General features: G+C 40.0%; 2 protein-coding genes and 1 long non-coding RNA gene across 5 annotated transcripts in view; 2 read left to right on the top strand and 1 right to left on the bottom strand.

Moving 5' to 3' along the window:
* The first annotated feature begins 3,291 nt into the window (after positions 1-3,291).
* Positions 3,292-8,742, top strand: CTXN2 (cortexin 2). 2 transcript variants are annotated; one of them, XM_054272664.1, is made up of 2 exons: positions 3,292-3,721; positions 8,309-8,742. In XM_054272664.1, exon 2 carries the CDS (start codon positions 8,366-8,368, stop codon positions 8,609-8,611), a length of 246 nt encoding a protein of 81 aa, XP_054128639.1. In that variant the 5' UTR covers positions 3,292-3,721; positions 8,309-8,365; the 3' UTR covers positions 8,612-8,742. The 2 variants fall into 2 exon arrangements, with proteins under 2 accessions (XP_054128639.1, XP_054128640.1); XM_054272665.1 differs by lacking the exon at positions 3,292-3,721 and adding an exon at positions 3,900-6,307.
* LOC128934793 (uncharacterized) lies at positions 6,314-24,601 on the bottom strand. The gene is made up of 7 exons (XR_008482886.1): positions 24,452-24,601; positions 17,438-17,626; positions 15,640-15,730; positions 13,319-13,361; positions 11,118-11,188; positions 9,215-9,361; positions 6,314-7,570 (listed from the first exon to the last, which is right to left on the bottom strand). It is a non-coding gene; the product is annotated as an uncharacterized LOC128934793 (long non-coding RNA).
* SLC12A1 (solute carrier family 12 member 1) overlaps positions 12,780-26,326 on the top strand; it is a 41,585-nt gene continuing 28,038 nt past the window's right edge. Inside the window, exons 1-8 of one of the 2 annotated variants that reach the window (XM_054272663.1) lie at positions 12,780-13,190; positions 17,572-17,706; positions 17,905-17,980; positions 23,226-23,321; positions 23,926-24,065; positions 24,520-24,630; positions 25,576-25,687; positions 26,182-26,309. In XM_054272663.1, coding sequence (XP_054128638.1) covers positions 12,780-13,190; positions 17,572-17,706; positions 17,905-17,980; positions 23,226-23,321; positions 23,926-24,065; positions 24,520-24,630; positions 25,576-25,687; positions 26,182-26,309 — 1,209 coding nt within the window. Of the gene's footprint in view, positions 13,191-17,571; positions 17,707-17,904; positions 17,981-22,498; positions 22,595-23,225; positions 23,322-23,925; positions 24,066-24,519; positions 24,631-25,575; positions 25,688-26,181; positions 26,310-26,326 lie in introns of both variants that reach the window. The other variant, XM_054272662.1, reaches the window with a different exon arrangement.

The following is a 26,326-nucleotide window of genomic DNA, read 5'->3' as shown; positions in this document are numbered from 1 at the left end:
GCATTACTGTAGCTGCTGAATTATGAAAGAAAAAACTGAGCAACCTGCTTTTGTGTTGGTCCTTCTTCCACTGTCAGGCTGAGTGCCCCGAACATACCCACCACCTCTGCCTTTCAAGTGAGGCAGCAAACACCTCTGTGCTGCATGTCTGAAGGGAACTCACCCTTCCCTTTGCCCTGTCCCAGCTGGCCGGGGTGGAGAGCTGGAGATGCACCGGGGGCCCTTCGCCTCCTCATGGACGAACTCTCCCGTCCCACCCACACAAGGTGGCACTCTTGGTTTTCACTGTATTCATGCACTCTTCCACCTTCCCCAACACTGGCACTGACTGGACTCAAATGGGGTGATTTTCAACCTTCTTCTGAATCCCTACACTTTTCCTAATTGAAATGGACCTAGTCAGACGTTTAACATGGGGAGACTGCTCTGTAGGACTTGTTTTTCAGCCCCATTCCCAGCAGTCACCAAAGCAGTGCCCTACAGACCCACAGGGCTGGAGACTCTGTGTTGCTGGTAAAGTCAGAGACTAGTAAAAGCACAGCCTTTGAACAAGGACAAATAGAGATTCAGATCTTTTAAGACTATGTAAAAAAAACATGGTAGAATAGATATTTATTCTTTTAAAAATGCTAAATACCTTGAATTAAATTACATTAAATAATTCCACGTTGCAACTGTGAACAATACATAAATTAATAGATAATCCACCTGATTTTGCTATGTGCCTATATTACTGCTTTTATCTCCCTTATATACTATTGCTTCCTGATTATGCATATTCTCAAAAAACTTGCTTAAATTTGCTTGGGAGGGGAGTTTCAACTTGATCCATTTTTTCTGTGCACAATATTCTTCCTTGACTTTACCCTCTTCAGCCCATTTAAAATTTCTAGCAATTGAAGGGAGAGTTTGCTTGCAAACGAACATGCAAAGAGCTGTTTAAAGCTAAGCTGAAAAGCAAGTTACAAGGGAGTTAGTTATCCCTCAAAACAGTTACATTTTCTTGACACCTACACCACTCAAGTGATCCTTAAACTTTAAAAGTATTGACCAGCTAATAGCTCTAAGACTTCCACATTGCCTTTCACTCACTGGCACCCACTTGGCTTTAAGTGTCTTGCCCAACCTTAAATTAGGCCAGTTGAATTTGCCAACTCAACAAATTACTAGATCATTATGAAAATCTCTATTTGTGATCAAGGGCTCTCCTTTGAGGAAACACAGCACTCCCTAAATAAGGATCAAATCAACAGCAAATATGATTGAAGTCAGATGAAAATGAGAGTAACTGTCAGTTGAATACAAAAGATGGATCCTGATAAAGAAATTGAAAGCAAAGAGTAGTGAGCTCTCCCTTTATCCATATATCCAGAATGATTCACATACACTGCTACCCATTTGCCCTACCAAAAAATCTTCTCCCAAAAGAAAAACTTGTGAATTTCAAGTGAAAAAGAAATGAAATGTAGAAAAATATTGTTATCCCATCACTTTTCCATTTTAAAATATACCATCTTGAACAGAAAAACAGTGCTACTTGTCTGCTGACAACTGGTAGATGAAGGAGACTCATTCCCTATTGCTGGCTGCCAGTTTCTTTTCCAGTTTCAATTCCAGAGTGGATCTTCAATATTTAAAGTCAGAAGTCTTCAGAATGGAACGTGAGTGTCAGATTCCTAGAAATAAACACACAATTTCAGCAACTTCTGCCAAGCCAGAGTACAAGAGGGACAATTATTTCAGTGTTAAAAAAAAATTCTTCAAGTTCAATCCTCTAAGAATAACAAGACAAAAGGATAATGTATCAATAAGGAGTAATATCCCACAAGTAAACCTTTTCCAGGAAAATGGTAGTGAAAGGCCCAGCATCCACGCCTAAATTCTGGCAGAAGAGGCAAGAAGCACCCCCTCAGAATGTGTTTCTGTTGTCAATGCTGTCCCTCATTCCCAGCCACAATAGTCAGAGTGGTCCTGGCTACTCCCCAAGTCATATTTCCAATAAGGTTCTCCAAGTATATTAAAGTTCAGCAATTATTATGAATCCCTGGACTTCTGTCACTCTCCCTGAATTATACTAGGTTGAGGAGGCACTCTGAAATTCTGAGATCTTCTATTTGCTCCTCCCAAAATTTCAAACTACAGCTTCCAGTCTAGTGAGACTTCATGGGGCTCCCAAGCAAATCAGGGACAGGGCTAAAAAAGAAAACTAGAGCTTGTTAAGAACAGTAGGGGCTCTATATACATATTCAGAAAGCACAATCTTATACTATTTAAAACTATCTATTTATAAAGTCTTCATGGATCTTTAAATATGAGAGGCACTTCAAAAATTAGCTTGATTTACAGACATTGTTTATCACATGACTAATCACGCAGCATCAGAAAATCAAACCAATAACCATTAGCAAGTACATAGTTAACTATCAGTTTAACCATTAGTTTTAAAAGCAGGAGACAGCTGTATTTTGACTCAGTGCTTGGAAGTTCACTGCAGTCACAGCAGAGGAATCAGGCATTAAAATGGCAGGCAAGGCAAAACCCTTTTTTCCCCCAGATCGTTTCAAGAAGGCTTAACCTACCATAGTGTTATTGCATATAGCAAGAAACATGAGGAGTTTTTAAATTATTTTCCATAGAAGCAAATCTGCTAGTAGGTCTACAGCAGTCCCATAAGTCTCATGATGCATGACAGTGTGAGACAGTCCTGTGTCACTGACCCACGTGCATCCCTGCAGGGGCGTATTCACCCTGGTGATTTACACATATGGAATCACTATCATTTGAAACAGATTTGTGATTTATTAATGCAATATATACACATCCAGCTTTGGGAAAATGAATCTTCTTTCCTAATCCAACATAAACGCTTGCTGTTGTGGTAAATAGAAACATCTCTAATATACAACCAGCATCAGCTAAACACGGCTAATGAAAGGATATAAAGCGAGCTCTATGCTTTAATGGCTATTACTATTAGCGCTGCTGGGAGGACCCGAGGCCACACTGCGGGCACAGCCTAAGAGGCTTTCGGCTCAGCACGGCGCACTCAGCCGAGCGTGTGAAACCCTGCCCGCTGCTTCGGGGCGAGCAGCGGCCCCGCCGCGCCCAGCGCGGCTCCACAGGTCCCGCTCGGCGCCGGCGGCGGGGCTGCGCCTCTCGGCGGTACCGGGGCCGGCAGGGATGCAGCCCCTCCTGCGGGTACCGCAGCCCCGTTCTCCAGCACTGCAGAGACCACCGGGCCCTCGAGGCCCCGGTGCCCGGCCTGGGCGGCGGCAGCGGAGCGGAGGAGGGAGGGCTGCTCCCGCCGCGCTCCGCAGCGGCCCCGGCCCGGCCCTTACCGATGCACCGCACGTAGTGTTTTGCAGGAAGTTTCCACGCTCCTGGGTTTAATCCGTGAAAAGCGGGGCTGGAGAGGAGCGCGGCTGAATAGCGATGGAAAGGGGCGGGCGAAGAGGTGGAGGAGGAGGCGGTAGCACCAGCGGCCGTGTTTAATTTTTTAATTAGGGCGGCTTGAGCATCTCCCGGCGGGGTCGCATCGCCGGGCGGCGAGGGGAGCCCGGGCGAGCTGCCCCCGCCGCCCGGGAGCGGGGCACCCGGGACCCCCCCGTGCCCCGAGCCGTCGGGACTCGAGCCTGGACTTTGCAGAGCCGGCGCGGCGGGCCGGAGGCGCGGCCAGCTCCGCGCTCCGCCACCATGGGCAGCGCGGGCGCGCAGGACAAGGGTTCGTAGCGGGCGGCGCGGCGGGGCCGGCGGGCGGGGCGCGGGGCTGACCTTGCGGGGCCGCCCGGCCCGGCCCGGCCCGGCCGCACTCCGGCGGGGCAGGAGGGACGGAGGGAGGCAGCCGGGGCGGCGGGGGGAGCGGGGCAGGGTAAGCGCCGAAATCTGCCTTCCCCGGGGCAGCGGGGCCGCTGAAAGCGAAGGCTGGGCGCGCCATCCATCCTACAGCAACAATTGCTTTGCAGGTGCTCGGTCTGTCTCAGCCTCCATCCCCTGGGAAGCAGGCAACACTTTTCCACATTCCCAAGTTAAGGATGATGCTAGTAAACGTTTCATTTTCCTGCATCTCTATATTACTCAAATCTAGACCACGTATATGAATTCACAGCACAGAAGCTCTCATCCAATGAAGAATCCAGGCTCATATATTTGCTACAGATAAAATCTCATTTTGGCAATTCATTCCCTGTTGGAAGGCTGGAAGTGTCACAGCTCGGCTGCTGCTTCTTTGCAGGGGAATGCTGTTTATGTGGAAAAGTGTTGCTTGCACCCAGACATGCTGCAAAAACACTGTGTGGGGCTCTCTTTGCAGAGCTGCAAGCCATGCCTTCATTTGCTGAGCATCCATGCCATGGCCTTCCTACTTTCACCTCCCTGAATGTCTCAGAACCCATACCCTGAAGATACAGTGCTCTCCCCAGCAATTTAGAGAATACAAGCATGCAGTGAGCACATGAGTATGACAAGTCAGCTGTGTGGTCACAGTGCTCCTTTTGCAGCATTTCTGCACATGTGTTATTAACTCAGGTAGCTCAGACTCTTCAGAGATTTTCATATTCATGCTGATTTATATTTCTAGTCTATTTTATAGGACTTCTTCATTGTTAATAATTTTTTCTTACCACCTTCTATGACCAATTTCTGTAATAGCATTTCTGCAATACAGTTTTGTTTCCCTGAACAGATAGCTAAGGGCAAATGAGGTGCTTCCAAAGCTCCCAGAGAATGCTTGTTTATATGTCCCTTTCCAAGTTAGGTCTGCTGTTATTCAAGCACAAGCTCAGGACTGAAGCTATTCAAAGTACTTTCAGAATAACCACATCCATGAACAAGCAGTTGGGCTGTAGACATCCAAGAAGAGAACAGATGGCCACTAATGTGGTCAATTTTGTTCCAAACTGTCATTTAGGAAGTGAGGGTTTAGGCACCTGAGGCTTTTTCATGCCAAGAGGATGAATATTCCCAGCTTGAGATGGTGTAAAGATACCAGTTTCCTGAATACTGAGCCACTAGAAAAAATCCTGTAGGGGGTTCTGTGAGAGAAGGACTGAAACCCAGAACCCCAGGAAGATTATCCTGGTTATTTTCTTGATCTTCTCAAGTCTCTCTGTAAACCTGAGAGTAAAGGTCTGGAAAAAATGACACCCTGTCACCCCAAACCACCAAATAGCTGAGGCTGGGATCTTCACACAAAATACTGGTAGAATTGAGGTGGTGATTCTGCTAGAATAAGAATTTCAACATCTTCCTTCCAGCTGCCTCACAAAACCTAGTGCCCATGGTGTTCCCCTTCGTCCCCCCACAGGTGCAGCCAGCACCCCCAGCTCATACCTCTGTTTTTCTCAGCTCAGTATTAAGCTGTTTTCCTCATTCCTATTTTCTTGAGGATTCAGATTGTTTCTTCTGGCCTCAGAAGGACTTCCAGTGGCCTTTTATTTCACAGTAGGATGTTAAGAAGCCTTTCTTTTTGCCAGTGTCTATATGGGTAATGAATCAAAGGAGGAGAAGAATTCTCACCTGTAAAAAAAAGATCAAGCTCTGTCTAGGGCTAGCCCATAAGTCTAGCTTTGCAGATTATAAATGATACAATGCCTGTCCCCACGATGCTGTCCTAAAGGCTATCTTGGAGGATTTTGGGATCCAGGCCAGGTTAGTTAGCATGCAGTGTCTTCTGACTCAGGACTTTGACAGATACACTGCAGCAAATGAAAAGGTGTCTGACTGACTGGGAGAGGACATCTAACCTGTGTGCAGCACTGAAATGTGAAAGCAACAAAAGGTACTCAAGGTACCACGGGTTTGGGGATAAATAATTTGAACAAAATTTCCTGTGAACTTTAGGGCTTCAATTACAGTTTCTGAAATTCAGGACAAGGAACAGAAGAACACAAAGCTGCACATTAGAGTTTCCCAGAACCAATCCCCCCCAGGCAAAATACACAGTTTTCTCATGCAGCTTTTTCAGGCAAACTATTGTTAAATAAGACTGAGATATCAATTTCTGCACATTTCAGCATCAATCAAGCTTTGCACAGAGATTTGTCCCATAATGTCTCCTGACAAGCACATAATGTACAAACAAATCTCATCTAATTCCAGTGTGTAAGCTGCAAAATTACTAGGACTGGAAGTCATATTCTTGGAAAATTACTTTGTGGTGAAGTAATGTTATGTCAAACACAAACCTATTTGTCTGGACTCAGCTCAAATTCAGGGTTCTCCATGGCCAGCCTACCCCTGACGTTCTTCTCAACATCTTTCAAGAGAGCAACTGGGATTTTTGGGTCTGGCTTTTCCAACCAGTGACTAGGTATAATTTTCCTGTATAAGACTTTTTAATTTTTATAACCCATTACTCTAGAACTTCTGGAAAGTATTTTTTTTCCTTGACTGGCTTTTGTTCAAATCAACTGACTTCTAACATAAATTTGTGGTATTGAACTTTCTGTAATTTTTTTTTTCCTGCAGAAGGTCAAATTAATTAGAAAAATTGGAAGTATGCCAAATGAAAATTCATATAGCAGGTGGGCTTTACCTATGATGTATTTTCAGAAAATAATGGTTGTTGACATTATTTCTAATTCCTATAGGCTGTATCTGGATCTTTCTTCCAGCTTAACAGGAATTGAAACAGCATGACTCAAAGAGCAGAATATAATTCAAAACAAGGAAAGATCTCATACAAAGGTCTACAGAATAAACAGGACATTGGTTGTTATGCTCTGGTAAATTTGTAAAGATTAACAGGAAACATTTAATATCTACTATACTGAGCTTTATTGGAAAAAAAAAAGACATACTTGTGTTTTGCCCTTTTGCTCTTTGTTCTAAAATTTTTGTTCTTTAGGATAACAGTCAAAAAACCCACAAATTTTGAAGTGAGAAAGGAGACATCAAACAAGATAAAAGTTCTGTCCATTTCTGTCTGCTCAGGAATACCTAAAGTTATTTTTACTTTTTCTGCTGTTTTCACCTGTAGGCTGACTCAGAGTATGGCTCCTCTCAGCCATGGCTGCAGTACAGAGCACAGACATTGGAACTCCCTTTAACCTGGCTGAGCAGTGCAGGCACCTGAAGCAGTGTAGCCATGGCAGCACAGAGCTCTGAGTGGCCTAATTACTCTGCCAAGAAATAAATGAATACTGGCAATTCCCTGGGGAAAAAGAGGTTGAATTGTTAATAAAAAGAGTCTTCCCTGAGGCACATTCGTTAAATAGGTGTTAGCAAGAGCCAGAAAGCCTCCAGTTCTAACCTTACAATAAAAATGTCTTTGTCCTTTGGCACTTTTGATGTCCCAGCCTTCCAATTCTCCCACTGTCTAGAGATACAAAAGAAAGATGTGATTGCAATATCTGATGGAAAATGTGAAATAAAGCAAATTATCCTCACCCCCAACTAAAATCTATAGGTAAAATCACCTTAAAAAGACAAATACAGGAAGTTTCTCCTTTCTGGAAACATGCAGAGCTCTCCTGGCAGCAATGGGGTGGAGTTGCTTGAGCATCCTGCTTCTCTAGGACACACGTCAGGGTCAGCCCCCGAGGAGCAGGGGCACATCTCCTGTTTACTGTGCCTGTGAAAATGGCAGGATGTGTATGGGGAAGACTAAGGTGAAGAAACAAATGAAAGCAAGATTTAGGGGAAGGGAATTTAATTCTGTTATCTCTTCTTCCACCAATCTTTACTCATACACAAGAATGGACGGGTATAGAGAAAGGTGAAGGGATTTTAGCAATCTGCTCACTTTCTTACAAGCTCAAAATACACCCAGCATTTTTTTCTGAAACTGGAGCCCAAGATTTCAGACTGTGCACACACAGTCTTTTGTTTCACAAGTTGGATCTATCTACGTAGATTCTGAGCTAAATCAAATGAGTAAAATCCACACTATTTAACTGAGATTGCCTTTGAGGTCAATGCAAGTTTAACTAGTTTAAGCACACAGATGTAAAGCCATTTCAGGAAACATACTGGCTTTCTGCATGTGGAGACCTTAGAGAGTTTTGCCAAATCACAATCTGTAGACTTGTGCCCAGTCTGACAAAATGCTGTTTGCAACAACTGAAATTTCTGTTTTGAGGAGACAGAAAGCAGGAAAATTGTGAGTCTGCTGTCTCAAAACAGAGGCCAGTAAGTGAATGGTGTGTAGAGGCTAATAGTTGCAATTTTATCACATTAATTTGTATGTGAAAAAACAACAGGACACTTCTAAAATCCAAGCTGGTTTTCATTTTCAAATGTTCATATGTTACAGCTCAGATGCATGCACCCCATTTAGAGCTAACCATACTGATTTGATATTTCTATGCAGGCAAAGAAGCAATAGAGGTGAAAATCCCACAGAGCCACCAGGATGTGATGCCCAAGGATGAGCAGTAATTACTGCAGCAACACTTCAGCCAGTATGAGTGTCAACGAAATGTCTGCCTTCCCTCTGACTTTGGAACAAAAAACTGGCTTTGCCTTTGTGGGGATTTTGTGTGTTTTCTTGGGACTTCTAATTATCAGATGCTTCAAAATCTTGCTAGACCCCTACAGCAGTATGCCTTCTTCCACGTGGGAAGATGAAGTTGAGGGGTTGGATAAAGGAACATTTGAATATGCTCTTGCATGAAAACTCACAGAATATCCTGCCTTAAATTTGATGTTGATTTCATTTTGGAAACCAACTGTTGTTACATTTGTTATACATACCTGCATTTTGGAGATATGTTGGTGGCATCCATTTTGTTAAATAAATATTTGTTGCAAACTCAAAAGGTACTTCATGTTGCTTTTATTTGATCAACAGTGGAATGGTAGACAAAAAATGGCTAATAGCAAAAAAATACCAAAAAATCACTAGAAAGTTACCATGGCCAGTATTTAAAGAATCAGATGAAATCTGGCTCTTCAGAGGAAGATCTCACATCTACTGTGTCTCATGACAGGCTGAAGAAAAAGACAGGCTCATGAATGGTGAATGTTTAAGTGGTAGCCCCCTGCCCTCCTCATTCAACACAATTTTCTGAAACTCAGTGTCTATACATGTACACTGAGGATACAAAAGGGGAGGACAACAAATGGTTGTGGCTTAGATGAGGTGCCTGTCCATGTTTGTATTCCACTTGGTTACAGAATATGATTCACTTTAAAGTGGAACTTAAACTGTCTGGTTAACAGCTCCCAGCAGTAAATACACCAATTAGGCCAAAGCAGACACAATCATGCTGCTTACCCATTTTTACCCAGCCCTCAAGGAGGGATGGGGTCCAGAGCTCTGTACACTCCAGCACTCTCCACAGCTGGTTCTCCTCCTTGTGCTCCAGCAGTTGTGCACAGTGTATGATCTGGACTGTTACTGATGAACTGGTCATGGGAGATCCTATCAAAGCAGAAGTGGAAGAGTAAAAGCAGAGATTCAAATCTGGATATTCAAGGTCACCCTCATACACACAGCTGTTTAGCAAGTGTGACAGTACTTGACAGAAATTCAATTCCGTTTTTAAGAAGGCTGGCATTAGAATTTTAGGCACTGTCACTTTTGCTAAACAGATCTGTTTGCAATGAGGAGCTGAGACAAGGAGATCAGTTACAGCAGTTGTTTTCTTTTTCCTGTATTCTGAAAAATACATATTATTCCTTTTGCCCTATATCCTAGGCAGAGGCAGACAGTGGAACAGCAGAGCTCAAGTGCCATTTGGAACATAAAATACTCGATTGTACAGGGAAGGACATTAATCTCCTGTCTGAAAAATACAAGAGATGAACAGCCAATATTAATCTACACTGGTCCATTTAAATTACAAAACATAAACAATTTTTTGAATGTAAGGGCTTTCAACTGCTTCAGATTATACACAAGAAAAAAATCCAGACCCTCAGAGACTCAGTATATTGCATTTATCCTAGTCAATTTAGCCATAAAATCCAAGGTAGATATCAGTACAATGATTCATGTGATCTGTTATTGCTGGATAGGATCATCCACTGCAGAGACCTGACACTGCCATTCTTTTAATGTACATCTAATCAGCACAGCTGAGCTCTGGGCTGTCAGGTTAGAGTGCTGAAGGTACTTAAGCTATCTGGGTTAAATATAGTTCAGTTATCTCTAAACTATACAGCAAACACTGCAAACATATCCAAAGAACCCCAATATTGTCTTATTATTTTTGTTCTTGACCCAATCTATTGCTGGAAGCAAATTATCTAATTCCCTTCTAATCGCAAAGCTTCATAATTTCCTGCCTGCTCTTTTCATCATTCCAAAGAGACTAGGAAGTCAGCCTTCCCAGACACAATACAGAGAACAGAATTTTTCAAAGGCTTATTGAACATACAGAGTAAAACTTTAAATAGGGTCAGGAGTAAATGGTTTAAAACTGCATGTAGGACAAGAGGACCCCAAAAGAATGATCCCACTGACTTCACTGAATCTTCTGCATAAGCACTGAGCAGATCCTGTCCTGAACTCCTGTTATCTGCATGACTATATATGCAGAACTGAAAGACAGAGTATGATCTGTGCAGAATCAGGCATAGTGGGGAGGGAAATGGAGATAACAAAAGTATTTTCGGGCCCCCTCAGAAATTTCGCAATGCCATAAACCCAGTAATTGTAATGGATAGGTACATTTGCTGGTTAAAAGTTAACAAGCTAGAATGCCTTTCTAAATCACCATCTAGAAATGTTTTGAAAGAGAGGGATTGGATGGCCTACTCAGTATATTAAACAGGAGAAAAATCTGGCCAATAAGGCAGAGTCTGCAATGCCTCAAAGAGAGGGTCACACTATATGCATGAATAAAAGAGGCAGATTGTCCTTCCCTAAAAACACAGGATTGAATGGTAAGTTGAATTACCCTGAATAAGGTAGCCTTGATTATATATGCATAATGCTGGAAAACTAAACAGTTAATGACAAATCAGAGCTCTCTGGAAATAAATTGTGAAAACCTAAGTATTATTTTCAAGAACAGCAGAAAGGTAAGAGATTTTACTTTTCCTAGCAAAACAATAATATGGTAATAAGACAATGAAATGACAGAATCATTTTACTTGGTAGCAAATGTTTCATTGTCATCAAAGAATCAGGATTTCATTCAGTCACAGAGATGGAAACAAATATTTTCACTGACCTCAGTGACAGAGGATTTGTCTTTGCTCCTTCATGCCTGAAGATGAAACACTTTCTTGCAACTTTAAAAGGCTGAAGGAAGCCGAATACCATGATCATAAATGTGTAATAATAATAATAACAATAATAATACAAAGCCAATAGAAGTAAAATAAACTAAATAAATGTAATATGTTGCTGTGAGGCTTATACAACATTAAGCAGGAAAACTAACATAAATATGAGGAGTGACAAAGTGGTGTCTTAGCAGAGAGGTGACAGCAGAATATTACCTATAGCTGATGGAAGAAATAAGAAAATATGCTTTAGCTGTAACTCATACTGAAGATGGAAGATATCTGATTATCAGCTCTTCAAATTATAATTTGGATATGTGATTTTAGAGAAAATTTACGGTGCTAAGCTATAAATATTGATGTCATATTTTATCTTTCCGTGCCAAAGGTCCAAGTCATTGAGAAATTTAAATTGAAAAATTCTTACCAGTTCATCTAGTCCAACCTCTTGCAAAAATATGGAACTTTAAAAAAATGTCTGCAATGGGCCTATTTATCCAGATTTTCAGGTCATATATTTGTTTATAAGATACATTTTGTTTCTAAAACTTTCTGCTTTTACAAATGCTTTCAAAGTTTCAATGTCTAAGCATGCTCTGGTTTTGAACAAGCTGGGCTCCTCCTGAATTATACAGGTCTATACAATCACATTCCCTAATCCCCTTAGAAATATGTTTCAAGACAAATGATTGCCATCATTTCAATAGCTCATTTCAGAGCTTTCTAAGCCATACTTCAAATTGCTGCAAAGGTACTTAACCCACTAAAGGCCCTAAATATACATACCCTTTCTTCTCTTGGAGTTTTTGTTTGCTTCTGTATTTTCATTGAGGAGAACTGTGTGGGAAAGAGGAGGTGAGAAGCAGATTATGCAGCTGTGTGTTCACCTCTCCACGGGCTGCCACTCAGGGGGACCTAGACAGGCCAGAGGAATGGGCCAGCAGGAATCTCATGACATTCAACAAGGACAAATGCAAATCCTGTACCTCAAACAGATTTTAACATTTGCACCATAGAGGGAGCAACCCTCCTGGAAGGGATTGGGGGAGCAGGCTACAGAGGAGTGAGCCCCACACTATCCATGTGTTAATAGAATGATCATGTTCCAAGCTTGTGTACATGGATTCTCACCATGCCACCCTGCTCTTTCATGGGTTTTCATAAAACAGATTGAAACTAGAGGTGTTCTTGGCCCATTTACAGCTCAGGCCTTTACCTCCTCTGGAGCTTGGTTTGGTTAGAGGGTCAACTGCATCCATCACAGATGGAACATCTCCACAAGCTCTGTGTTGGCTTCAACTATGTTTTTACTCAACAAGTCATAGGATGACAGTCTCAGGGATGCATGGTGAGAGCTTGTGGTGGAAAACTTATCTAACCATGCAAGATAATAGAAATAGTTTATTTGTATCTTTTATAGCAGTAAACCTGCAGCCAACATCAGGAAGACTGCTTAGAGATTCAAGAGAAAATTCCCAGCCCTTCATTATTTGAGAAGCAAAGGTCTGATATGCAACAGCACTAAACCTTTGCTGTATCTGCAACTGTGTGGCTGCAGCCACAGAAGAGTCAGGGATCAGTGACCTAAGTCTGTGGCACCCCTGAAGATGTCAATGAACAACGCACCAAACGTTTTCTTGGATCCAAATGCAAATCGCTTTCAAGTTAACATCATTAATGAAGACCATGACAACAATGAAACAACCCAAGAGGATGTGGGCTCTGACCCACCACATTATGAAGAAACATCTTTTACTGATGAAAAACACAACAGACTAAGAATCAGTTACAGACCAGGAAAAAGAGAATTATATGACAATTTCCGTCAAAATGGGGAGAAAACAGAAGCTAGCTTACACCCCTATGATACTCACAGTAAAATGTATTATCTACAAACTTTTGGCCATAACACAATGGACCCAGTTCCCAAAATTGATTATTATAGAAACACTGGCAGCGTCAGTGGGAATAAGCTCAACAGACCAAGCTTATTAGAAATTCATGAACAACTGGCAAAGGTAAGTGAAAAGGAAAGATATAATTTTTCTTTATTCCATTTCCAGACTGTTAATTCTGTTTATTAATAAGAGAAAGTCCTTAAATTCACGGACCTTGCCCAAGAGAAGAAGTGCAAGTAACTACTTACCATATTTCCTTTGCTAGCTGCAGTTTGTTCTCTGCTCTGCACCCTGCTCAAAGAAAAGATGTTTATTAAAAGGTATTTGTAATGTACTTGATAAGCAGAAACACATAGCTTAATCTTGTCTAAAAGTATGGATCTACCAAATCTCTTCTGTTTCACATAAGAGTTAGGATGGCAGATGGTGAATGTCAATTCATACTTTAACCAAGCTACACAATTCACACTTATTCTGAACTTGAATTTTACATCAATGCATACTAATTTTGACAGATTCCTCCATTTTACTCATTAACCAATATAAGCATTGTAAAAAAAATTATGTGAAACAAATGCAATTTCAGTGAATCAGATATCCAGAGCACTACCTGCTTGTTGCTGTGACAAATCCAAACAGAAAGAAGGAATCAAGAACAAGGGTATTGAGGGATAGCAGACAACACTTCTCAGGTGCTGATTCAGTGAAAAAATTTGAGGTTAATATGCACTTATCAGGGCAGGGCTGGAAAGAGAAATACCATTGCTATAGTTAAACTGAGACTAAAAGTGTCAATATGCAGCAAAACCTCCTGTTCTTTTTTTGAGTTAGACAATTGTGAAATGAGAAAACTTGAGCAAAAAACAAGCTCTCATCCCCATTCTGCTCAGTTCTTCATACTTTTGAGGTCTGAATGCTGGTTTTTGAATGCTTGCCCAGATCTTGTTCAGACTTCTGTTCTCTGGCGATTCCTCTTTCCTATGGAGGTTAATATAAAGTAATGAAATCAAGAAAAAATACAGACATCAGTAAAATAGGACCTGATTCTTTAGGATCTTATTAGGGCAGTTTCCTAGTTTTGACCTGACTTATTCAAATTAAGCTGTCCATAGACCTGTGTAAAATGGCTTAAAAGGACAAACATTTCCAAAGATGAAAACAAAGCAGATACAAAAAGGGGAACATACCAATTTAGTATCCCTACTCATTTGCAGATGTACAAACTGCTACTGAAAGGACTAAACACATTTCCATGCTCAGAAGAAATATCCTTTTATAGAAATAATTTACTTCAGTAGTGGCCAGATAGGAGTAAAATTGTATATTGGCTTTGAACATAATGCTGAATTAACATGTACTGAACATCAGCACATTAAAGGATTTTCAGTTTTGATGGTAACCAGAAAATTCTGGGAGTTTTACTGTTGTATCTCTCAATAGTTTGTATATTTTAAACAAAAGATAATTTTTAGGGTTTTTTTTAAGGCTTCCTCTTAAAGATAATTAAAAAGAAGGCAGATTACACCACAAAGTAAAATGAAGAGAAAATTGTTTCACGTATTGGGACTGTTAGAAGAAAAGAGAAAAAAGCATAACCTAACTTAGGGATTTCCAGACTTTTTCCACTATCCAGTATGCATCTTACAGAAAGATAATCTTATGTCTTTCAAAACAGGAAGGTGAATGTCATAGGTAATGGGATTTTTGTTACACTGGCAACCTGCTGTGCCCTTTTGTGGGTTGTGGCCCAGGTCTGGGAGCACAAGCACAGCTCTGGAACAAATGATGCCCCATTAGCATGGCTGGAGCCCATTCCTGCCTGTCCCATGATCTCACTTGGTGACCTTGGACAAATCACTTCTGTCTGCTGAGCTTTTGCTGAGGAATAAACAAGCACGAGGTCACCAAACAGGAGCTTAGTAGGAAGGGGAATTGGGCTGTGTGGGAAGGCAGAGCGCCTCTCAGGAGGCACAGGCTGTGCGGGCTCTGGATGGGGCTCCAGCCCCCGGCAGGGAGGGAGGGGGTGCCACACTGAGCGTGGACAGGAGCCACAGTGATAGCCCAAGCTGCACTCCTGAAGCAGATGCTTTATCCCTTTTTTACTTAACCACTAAAGTCTGGGTTTACCACACCATACCCCAAGGCAATCCCACCCCCCTTTGCCCCCGATTTGGAACTCAAGTTTTTGAAGACAACTGTTCTGTCAGAGCCTGTTGTGAGATTCTGATAAGAAGTGGCATATGTTTGACTTCAGATTGCTAAACATCACATAAGCATTCCCATTGTGCTTTGATGCTGGGCTTAACATCAGAATATAAATATTAAATACATTTTTTAATATGTAATTTTTCAAATGTCAGAATGTCAGACAGGCTGAAAGGAACTTAAAATATCTAGTTTCCACACTGCTGGAGTCAAATGTGTGTCATCTTTTAGCAAGATGTGTCAGTTTTTGCACACATTAAGCCAATTAAATTCCTAAAAAATAGTCTAAGTGCTATTTCACAGCTGATGGCTGGTGATAATTACTTGGGCTTAATATTTACCCTACATAAAAAAATAATCTAACCTTTCTTCCTCTTGGCTATTCTCCACACTTGTTATGGAGATTTGATGAGCTCATCATCTTCAGCCCCAGGAGAGATGAAGACTAAGCCATTCTGAAACAAGGAAAGGAAAATGTTTGGGTTAGGGTTTTTTGGGGGGATTTTTAAAGCAGAAAACTTTTTATTTTAGTAGCTTTTCAAAATGTTCTGTCACTTTTATTCCACATCCTTAATGCATGAGTAGCACAGGTACAGCTGCTTGGTAAATAACCAATCATTCACTAAAGCACACCAATTTAAAATGCATTTATGGAAGGTTTAAGGCCATAATTTATGATAATGGCATAGAGAGCACAAATTAATTCAAACTACAGAGGAAACAACTTGTTTCAAGTACAAAGACCAAGCCCTTTTAATTTTTTGTCTTTGAAATTCTAACCACTGTAGCAAAAGCCTGTCATATTATTCTGCTAATCTTCCTTCATTGACTTCAATCATTTACTGTATTTTGAGCAAACACAGACATTATTATTTCAGAGTAAGAATTGTCAAAATTATCTAAGTATCTCAAAGGAGCTCAAAGTCACAGGCTTCCAACAGATTTTGTATTCCCACTCTTTGGGCCAGAAGGGCAATAGACACCAAGCTTAGCCCATGTCAAAACATATTATCCAGTCACTTATTTTTCATTTGTGAGCACAGTCTGGGATTTACTGTGTCAAAGGCATTCTAAAACCTTCTATCATTTTGGCTAGAGCCTCCTCCTTGAGGGCCAACTCCTGACATCTAAAAGCCAACTACAGACATTATGTATAAGAGGCATATACAGCTGGTCTTTATGTCTGTTTTGGGTTTGTGTGTTAGCTATTTTTAAATTTATGGACAAAATATAGAAACAATCTTAAAGTTAACCAAGATTTAAAATCTCATGTTTCCCAGAATCACAGATATCTTTCCTCCTGACCTGCTAAGTTAATCTGAAAATCTCTTCATCACCTACCAAAGCCTAAAAGCATCTTGATTACTCTCCAGGAGTGGTACCCACTCCTGACTCTCTGCCAGACTATGGCAATGTGCAGGGTCCTTCCTGAAGGCCTTTGAGGAAGACCCACAAAAATCAGGCAATTGCTAACCTAATGCAAATTTCTCACAGAAACAGTGGGTGCTCTGAATAAAAAAATCAAATTAAATTAAAAGACAATTACAAGAAGTACAAATCTCAGCACCACGACCAATTCCTATTCAAGCTAAAAGAAATACATATAACATATCAAAGATTCTGAGGCAAGAGAGCTGAGGAGATAAAATACATATTTATATCTGTAACTGATGTGAACAATCTAAAATTCTGGGCTCCTCACTCTTGTTGCACCATAAATATGGCATTTCCTAATCTACTATGGTAACACCAGTTGTGGCTAAGCCACAGAAAAGATTATTCAATTTCTACATTTCACTGGCATTTCTCTAATTGTTTTCAGGAATATGTTACCCATGTGCTGCTGCAGTTATGTTTGTACTTCATTCAACAGGAAACACTAGATTTCATCACAGAATTTAGCCAAGCTGCACTCAGTTAGGTCTCTTTTCACTGTTTGCAATTATCCCCATTTCTACACTTAGCATTATTCCTACACTGGTGCTAGAGCATGCAGAGGCCAACCACAAGACCCTCATTATGTTAGACACTCTACAAACATGCCAACAAAACATATATGTGGAATAGCTTACAATAAAAACAGGTTAGTATCAGATCAGGTAATAATGTATTTACTCTGCTTAAGTGATTCTTTCATCTCCTCCTCTTGTCAGCAAGCCCACCTGCTGATGCCTGGTGTAAGCAGAATATTGCTCTCTACTCCAGTGACTGTAAAATAGGATCTTTGGAATTCTTTTCTATCATGTCTTCCTCTGCCTGGCCCAGAGATGTATTTGTTTTCTGTGTGATCCTCCAGAACATTGCTGTGAGCACCGGCTCTGTGGAGAGAGTGGCCAATGGAGAAAGTAGCGCTGGAGATGAGACAGCAGCCAGCAAGGAAGAAGAAAACAAAACAGGATTTGTCAAGTTCGGCTGGGTGAAGGGTGTGCTGGTGAGAAACTTACCTGCATTTCTAAAAAAACAATTCACAGAAAATTAAATCAGTTCTGTTACACTTAAATCATTGAAGAATGAAGAGAGGGAGGCAGACTTCAGGGATGTTTGGGGTGAAATGCACTTTATCACCCTTCTGGTTTTCAACTTTACTTTCAACCTTGAACTAATGCAGGAATTTTTCTTTAAAACCTAGGTAAGATGCATGCTTAATATTTGGGGTGTGATGCTCTTTATTCGACTTTCCTGGATTGTAGGTCAAGCAGGAATTGGTATGTATCTTATTTAATATCATTTTCAACAGTGAAAGGGATAAAGAGAATAAACTATACATGATCACGATTAATATATAATCTGAGATGTGCATTTGCATGTTGAACTAAATAATGTTTTCAAATGCTTGCCAGGGTAAAAGACATTAATCCTCCAAACTATTGGAATTTTCCAGACTCACAGCCAAATTACTGCTTGGAGGCATAGATCTGTTAACTATGCATATGATCATCACATTTGAATATTTCTGAGCTTTAGTGAAATTTGTATTTAGATCCTGTAACAGATGTAAACTTTATGACTTGGGCCAATTTCTAATATGTGCGTACAGAGTTAACCTTTAAGAGTTCACACTTTGCTTATCTGTGAAACCCAAACCTTGTCATGTACATACTATAAACAACACTTCTTCACACTTCTCTGCCAAGATGAAAACAGAACTGGAAGGAGATCTCATCTCATCAGGATTTTGTTATTTTTAACTACAGAACAGCACTTGATACTAGTGTACTATGAAAGACTAAGCTTTAAAAACTCTGCTACAGCTTTTATATAAATGATATAAGCACATTTCATTGTGTGCTGTATCTTTGCTTCTTCATTGTGCAATTCAATTAATCCAAATTCCAGACCCCTGGCAGACTGGGCCCCGAGGCCTCCATCCAGTATATTGCAGAGTGTTCAGTGAAACCATTGAGAGAGGGAAGAGCTTCCAGCAGTGCAAGAGGAGCTCAGTGAGGTGCAATGTCCCACAGCTGAGTGCTACAACTCCCTTTTCAGAGCTACTGCTCTGGGGAAGCACAGAAACCTGAGCTGCCATGGCAGTGTCCCTCTGTAAGCCTGATAATACAATTACAGCAATGGGACCCTGATCTTTGACTGACACTGAGATGTTTTAGAAAACAGCAAAGGCAGGACAGCAAATAGTCCAGTCTGGATAATCACAGAATGGAAATATTCAGTTATATTAAGGGGTGTCAGCTCTGCTGCACTTGGATAAAAGTCAGTGCTCAAAATCAGATTGACTATACTATCATTTATGTCCTTGTCAATGGAAGTGAAATGAAACCTCTCCAAAATTTTGCATGGTTGAAGTCTCATTTACAATAAAAAGCAGTAACTTCATAGAAGTTTCACTTGAGCGAGACTGAGCTTTTAATAAAAAAATAACAATGAAACACTTATTAAGAAAAAAATCACAATCTTACAGAGACACAAATAGGAAAAGAAAAAACAACCCAGCAGTAAAAGATCCAGAACTAAGCGGAAGAACTTTACTACTTCTGCCGTGCTCCATGCCTGGCTCCAGCACTGTGCCTGACAAAAGGGTGCTTTCTGATTTTATGATGCATACCAAATGAGCACATTCAGCCCAGGGCACTCATAACTATATGCCTTGCCATGAAAATTCTGCATCTTAATATTGCCAAGACTTTGCTCTAGGGTTTCATGCAAAATTAGTTTTTAAGGGCAGTTTAGTAACTTATTGAGATCATCAAGAAGTATTACTTTGTTTTGAGGTGTGAGAATAGCCATGGGCAAGAGTAATTCATTTTGGAACAACTTACTGAGGAGCCATATGCCTGGATTTCAATCTAAACTTTAATCAGATTTTAACATTAATTTGCACCAACATCAGTTACAACTTTCCTGCTTTCATTTTTAATTTTACCACTTTAACTCATTGATAAGCAGGCTCTTCTTTCTTACAGTTTATTGCTCTGCTGTTGCTTTTTTAAGTTGCATGTGTTATGCAAGGGGGTTACTTTTACTTTTGAAAATGAGATGTCAAATTCCATTTGAATAATTTCTCAGTGCATTTTTGGAATGCCTTAAAAGCAATAAGCTTTAAGTCCCCAGCCAAGCTGCTTAAGGAGAACAGTGATGGAAGCTCATCATCACCAAGGCCCAGGGATTTCACCGGGTACTGCTACTAACATGGAAATTAAATGAGACAGTTAAACCACCATCTGGGCACCATTTACATCCCCATCATTAGAGGGCCAAAGAGAGACAACCCAATTATTTCCATACCCTGATAGGCTGTCTTGGGCAAAAGCTCTTACAGGGGAAAAAATAGGATTCTGCAAGGCTCTCTGGCTATCATCAGCTAGGGAAAAAAAGGGACAGAATAATTCTGACAAGATTCGAAGTCCAAAACTAGTCTGCTATTTCCATCTAATATTTGGGGACTCTCTGAAATCTGTATTTGTACCTATACATGGAATGGTTAGACAAAGGCAGGGAAAACCAAATTTATGCTACCTGCAAATCTGGCCCCAAATATTAAAATTATGTTACATTACATTATATAACAAGGATGTTTTGGTTGAGTCACTTCATTTTATGCACTTTTCTTCTTAAATGCTAAAATATTTTCTAAAAAATTATCATTAAAGCCTTCCCATGAAGGTATTACTATCAGATTAGCAAAATGTCTGATCCTATATATCACATACATGTGATATGTATGTATGTCATATCACAATATGAATTGTGAAATGCAGTAGAACACCCTTGAAAAGTATCCTTAGGATGCACACAGCAAATAATTCTAAAACTGCTTTAAATTATGAGTCTAACTTACTCAATTTAAGAGTTAACAGCTCTTAAAGTCAGTCCCCTTCTCAGACACAAAATTTGCATGGTTGAACAATATCCTTCATAGCACATCCTGCTCAATGGCAGCTGACCAAAAGGAATGACCATTTGGAATTTTTTGTACAGACCTGCACATAAAACACTTTCATGACTAGCTATAGTAAGAGCTCAGAAATCAGTAAGATAAACATGATTTATTAGAGGCTCAAATCACTTTAAATATGCTAGACTATGTTATATATCATTTATAGCTCACACATTACATTGCTTTATCTTAAAGGATTGTGATAACATGGCTGTAATTTAAGCAGCAAAGAACATTAATTCAGGGACTGGATGTCTATAACCATCCAGTATGAACAGAACTCAGGAATCTGATCTGTAAGTCAGATGGTAGAAATACAGCAGATAAATCAATAAGTTTGCAGCACTCCTAGCTCAATGTCAATTGTAGGATCTAAGTTTCAATTTGGATGAGCCCTGGCCAATAAATACAGCTACAAACAATGTATATTTCCCAGTTCCACAGTGAATGCCTATGTACCCTATGGAAACAAGACAGTTATTGCATAAGCCTCAGCAAGTTCAGATAAAACTAAGAACTGTTTCCACGCTTGGCACCAAACTGTAATTATTTACTTTTTTCTCCTGGTTTTCTCCCTCCCTTCTCATAGACAGAAGTGAGAATAAAAGCAATAAAGTTGAGAGAAAAACATTATATTATTTCTTCACCTGACTTGAAACAAAAAGGAGATCTGGAACTACAGAGACAAACTCCTCTAGGGAGTGCCAGAAATGTAACAGCAAAGGCTGCAATTGTACCTTGGGAGGTGCAGTTTGTACACGTTTTATTGGGCAGGTAGTCTAGCCCCAGAACATGTAATTCAAAGAGGATCTTTCGTGGGATCTTTATCCATGAGGTTTTCAAGAGCCAGCTAGCCAAGGTCATCACTGATTTCATCCTGTGTTGGCAGTAGTTCTGCTATGACTGGGAGGTTGAGCTACAGACCTCCTGAAATCACTTCAAACCAAAGCTTGTACAATTCTAAATCACACAAAGCACATCTGCTCATATGGTTTCTAGCAGTTTTACAAAGTTTAAAGAAACCCAGCCATATAGGCAAAAACTGGAAACATTATCAGATTTCAGTCTTACTCTGAAACCCAGTTACCTATAACTAATCATCTATCACTGATATTTTGATATTTGATTATCATTGTGTTATCAGCTAAAAAAAATTATATTCTAAAAGTTCTTTATGAGTATACATTACAGGTCACCTGTTAAAGTAAATGGCATCTAAAAAGCAGTATTTCCATTTTCAAGTGTTTGTTTTGTGTTAGAGTAAAACTACTTTTTGCAGGGAAAGAGGCAGAAAGCAGAGAGTGGGAAAGCCCAGCATTTGATACCTTAGCAAATGAGGATGTGGAAGGCTCCCACTCTTGTCTTGTCCTCTGCCTGACAGACTCCTTGTCCTCATGCACTGTGAACCTATACAGTCAGTCTTCCTCTGATTCAACATTTCATTAACTGATGAAAGACAACAGCACAATTGTCACAAGAGCTCTGGTTCATGTGCCTCTCAATTTTAAACAGCCAGGATGTGTGTTAAAGGTAGATATAAGCATCCTTGTCAAGGGATGCCTGTTTGTTTGTTTCCTCCATCCTTTGGAAATGATAAGAATTCCTGGACAGAGTACTCCTATCAGAAAGAATCATTGCTTGAAGACTGATGGGAGTAATTTACTATGGTGACACAGACTTCATGAAAATGTTCGGCAAGCAGCAAGTGGTCCACAAACCATCTTTTCAGTTTACTGCTGTGATTCTGGCCTGAAAATTCAATTTAAAGAAAGAATGATTTGTAGGAAACATGGAACATGAGTAAAATATTTTATCTTCTTATTACTGACAGGTCTTGGAGTAATCATAATTCTTCTGGCCACGATGGTAACCTCAATTACTGGGTTGTCAACTTCTGCAATAGCAACTAATGGGTTTGTCCGTGGAGGTAAAAATCTTAGGGTTACTAATGCTTTCAAGCCCCAGAAGGTATTTATGTATTATTTTGGTGTGAGACAAACCAGAAGGACCATAAACCAAAGGGCACAGCTAGTGGAACTGGAAGGTAACAATTCTAGCCACCTCTCATCACAATTTCAGGCGTGTTTCAGCTGTCACTTCTAATAAAGCACGGCTTTCAGTTCAGTCTGAAAAGTACATTTCAGATGTTCCTGCCAACTGCTGAGCAAGGGATGGTTCTGGCTTTTCATGGAGTTCTTTCACCTTTCAGCTGGTCTTTCCTATTCATAGCATTCCAGGTTGGACACTCTTCAACAAACTTGAGACATCTCTTCCTGTCATTTTGAAGACCGATGCAGATCAGTGGATATCTTCAGTTTAATGCCTTCTTTATAACCCTCCTTACATTTCAGCCCCTCCTTGGAAGATGGGTAAATGATTCAACTGTGAAAGTCCATGTCAGGTAATTTGTGAAACAAAGTTTTGGTGCATTTCAGAGCCTTTAAGTTTTAACTGGTCTGGTCTAAGCCCTGTGGAAAATGGCAAGTTCTTACTACATCCCTAAAGGAGAACAGGTACTGGAATACACTTGCATGTATTTTCTTTTTCGGATCTTTCAGGTCTTGGAATCATAGTTATTGCTCTGAGTGTAGTAGTAACAACATTGACAGGTATCTCCATGTCTGCCATTTGCACTAATGGAGTAGTAAGAGGAGGTAAGTGAATATGATCTCATGAATATGATCTTCTCTGCAGATTTGAATTAGAAGAATAAATGGACTTGAGATAACTGCTATAAGCAAAGAAAAAATATGTATATTTGCAGTGCTTTCTCCCAGTGAATCAACAGCAAATAGAAATGGGTATAGAATTAATGCAAAAAACATTAAAGATTCACTGCATCACTATGATGCAGGAACTTAAACAATGTACCACAGAATGTGACATTCCATGTTAACATCGGGACAGACCCATGCAAGTTAGAACTTACTTAAAAGTTAGTTAGCTTCACTTTGGAAGCTCTCTCTTCTTTATGTTACTATATCATGCATCATGAAAAATTATAACAAGGTCCAGTTTTGCATGCTAATATGCACTAAAAAGACTTCTGGAATAGAAAGCCATACTGAAAAGTCTGAAGACAGAACCAGTATAAAGCACATTGCTTTTCTGCAGCGTCCCCTATTAACACAGGGCGAAGACTGATTATATTTGTGAGATAAAAAGCACAGATTTTTCCAGTAACAGTTATGTGAGGGGAAAAAAGCACAAAATCTGAGTGTTTAGTTGTGCTGAAATAACAATTATTTCTGTCTGCAGGTGGAGCATACTATCTTATCTCAAGAAGTCTGGGCCCAGAGTTTGGTGGATCTATCGGCCTTATCTTTGCATTTGCAAATGCAGTGGCAGTTGCCATGTATGTAGTTGGATTTGCTGAAACTGTTGTGGAACTTCTTAAGGTAAATACAGATGTTTCATGTATATGATTAAATTGGCTCAGTTTTGTTTTGTGTGGCTTTTCTTTTTTTGGGGGAGGGTGGTGATGGTGGTGTTTGTTTTACATAATGTATTTGTGTAAGTGGTGATATGTTTTAGTTAAGGCTTGAGGGGGATCTTTAGCAGGGAAGAAGCTGGTCTGCCTATATATACCACAGAGTGCTGCTTCATTATTTCTACCTTTTGAATGTATTTCATACATTTCTTGACAAGAATCTCAATATCAGAATAGGAACAGACATCCCATTAGCCAAATAATCCCAACTGCAAAAAGTCAGCTGGAACATGACATACCAACTTGGTCTCACAAAGCTCTGAAACTTTGACAGCTCACTGCTTTCTATTTCACCTTGCTACTTGATCCCATCAGCTGGGCAGAGAAAGACTGGTTCTCATAACATTTCTAACCACTTTCAGGAGAGTGATACACTGATGGTAGATGAGTCCAACGACATCAGAATCATAGGGACCATCACTGTGGTGTGTCTTCTTGGCATCTCTGTTGCTGGCATGGAGTGGGAAGCAAAGGTAAACTTTTAAAAGAATATAAAAGCAAGCAGTATATTAACCTGCTGTACACAATTAGTGTGTGAGGAATGTTATTCAACAGATGGAATTTTCAAAAGCACTCAATTTCAGTTTATGCTTAATCTTTCTAAAAGCAATAGGAGTTTAATCATTACATTCAATGAGAGCACAATTACTCTAAACTCTTCCTTGAGCAAACATTTAAAAGCACAGAGGAAGTTTGGGTTTTGCAGACAACTTGGTTATATTCATTTTTATAATTCATGGCATCATTTAGAGTCTTGGCTATCTGCCCCTTCTGTCCTTATTTTTGATGCAGCTTGATAGAATAAACAGTAGCAAAAACAATATATGGTTTTATCACTGTACTCTCTCAAGCCCTACTCAGCAGAAGAGCTCTATTTGTTACCCATTCTTTAATCTCTAAGATTTCTGCTATTCCTTCACCTGTGAAAAAGGTCAGAATGCAAATTCAAATGGAAATACTTGAGAGTGGAATACAGCTATTGAAATCAGGTCCAGAAATCAGGTTCAACAGTACCCTTGTTTTTCCTGTAATGGAGACTAGAACAACTTGTAAAAGAGATCAGAAAACAATTTGATATTATAAGTTTTGAAGTGACAACCCCCTGCAACTAAGAAAAAATTATAACAATATAAAAATGTCTTATACTTGATACTAATGCATTAGCTGTTCCATTTTGCCTTTTCTTGTAAGGAAGTTAACCTAAAATTAAATTATAACTCTATATTTCATTACCCCCTTAGTAAAAAGCATCTGCTGTTGTGACTAGCTGATTGAGCTATCTTGACTTCTGGTATTTTCAAAAACTATAGAAATGAATAACCTATTATAGGGAACAGAAACAGATAACTTACTATATAGCCATCTCCACAGCAACAAAGTTAAAAACTACAGAAGAATCTCTTTGTTTCTATTAATAGGCTCAAGTTATTCTTCTGATTGTTCTCCTTGTTGCCATTGTAAATTTCTTTATTGGCACAGTCATTCCTACCAACACTGAAAAGAAGGCAAGAGGCTTTTTTAATTACCAAGGTAAGCAACCTTGCTGTCTGTGATAAAATTATGTTTGCATTCTTTTGACTTAATAGTAAGCTAAGGATTCCACTGAAAAATGTCACAAGATCAGAATCTCCTGCCCAAGCTGAAGTGAGCTTGCAAACAAAGAGAATGGATTTCATCTCTAATTTTCAGTCTGTCTCTGCTGCTGCAGCTGACAGCACAGTACAATGCAGCTTGAGTCATTTATACAGCAGTAGAGCACAGACAAACTTTAACACAGAGCTAAGAGCAAGTGCTGCAGTGACACTTGTGTCACTTCAGCATGGATCTGTAGCTCTGAGACACAGACAAGCACATCCCTTCTGAGGAGCAGACTAAGGAAATCAAATTCACTTTGTTTGTGATGTGATGTGAGACAGATTCAAACCCAGTTGTCCAGATGTGAAAGACTGACTTACTTACCTCCTTCATTAAGTAACTTTGGAATCAAATCCTGTTGTTATATTTCATTCTCATTATATTTGCAGCATCAATATTTGCAGAAAACTTTGGACCAGATTTCAGAAGTGGAGAAGGATTTTTTTCGGTGTTTGCCATATTTTTCCCAGCTGCCACTGGCATTCTTGCAGGAGCCAATATCTCAGGAGATCTGAAAGTATGTATTTCATGAAC

The sequence above is a fragment of the Melozone crissalis genome, unplaced genomic scaffold (genome assembly GCF_028551555.1).
Source record: "Melozone crissalis strain CALT ecotype California unplaced genomic scaffold, PUWL_Pcris_2 ptg000014l_1, whole genome shotgun sequence".
Lineage (NCBI taxonomy): Eukaryota > Metazoa > Chordata > Aves > Passeriformes > Passerellidae > Melozone > Melozone crissalis.
Note: the sequence above shows the minus strand (reverse complement) of the source record. Positions and strands in the feature narration are given on the sequence as shown.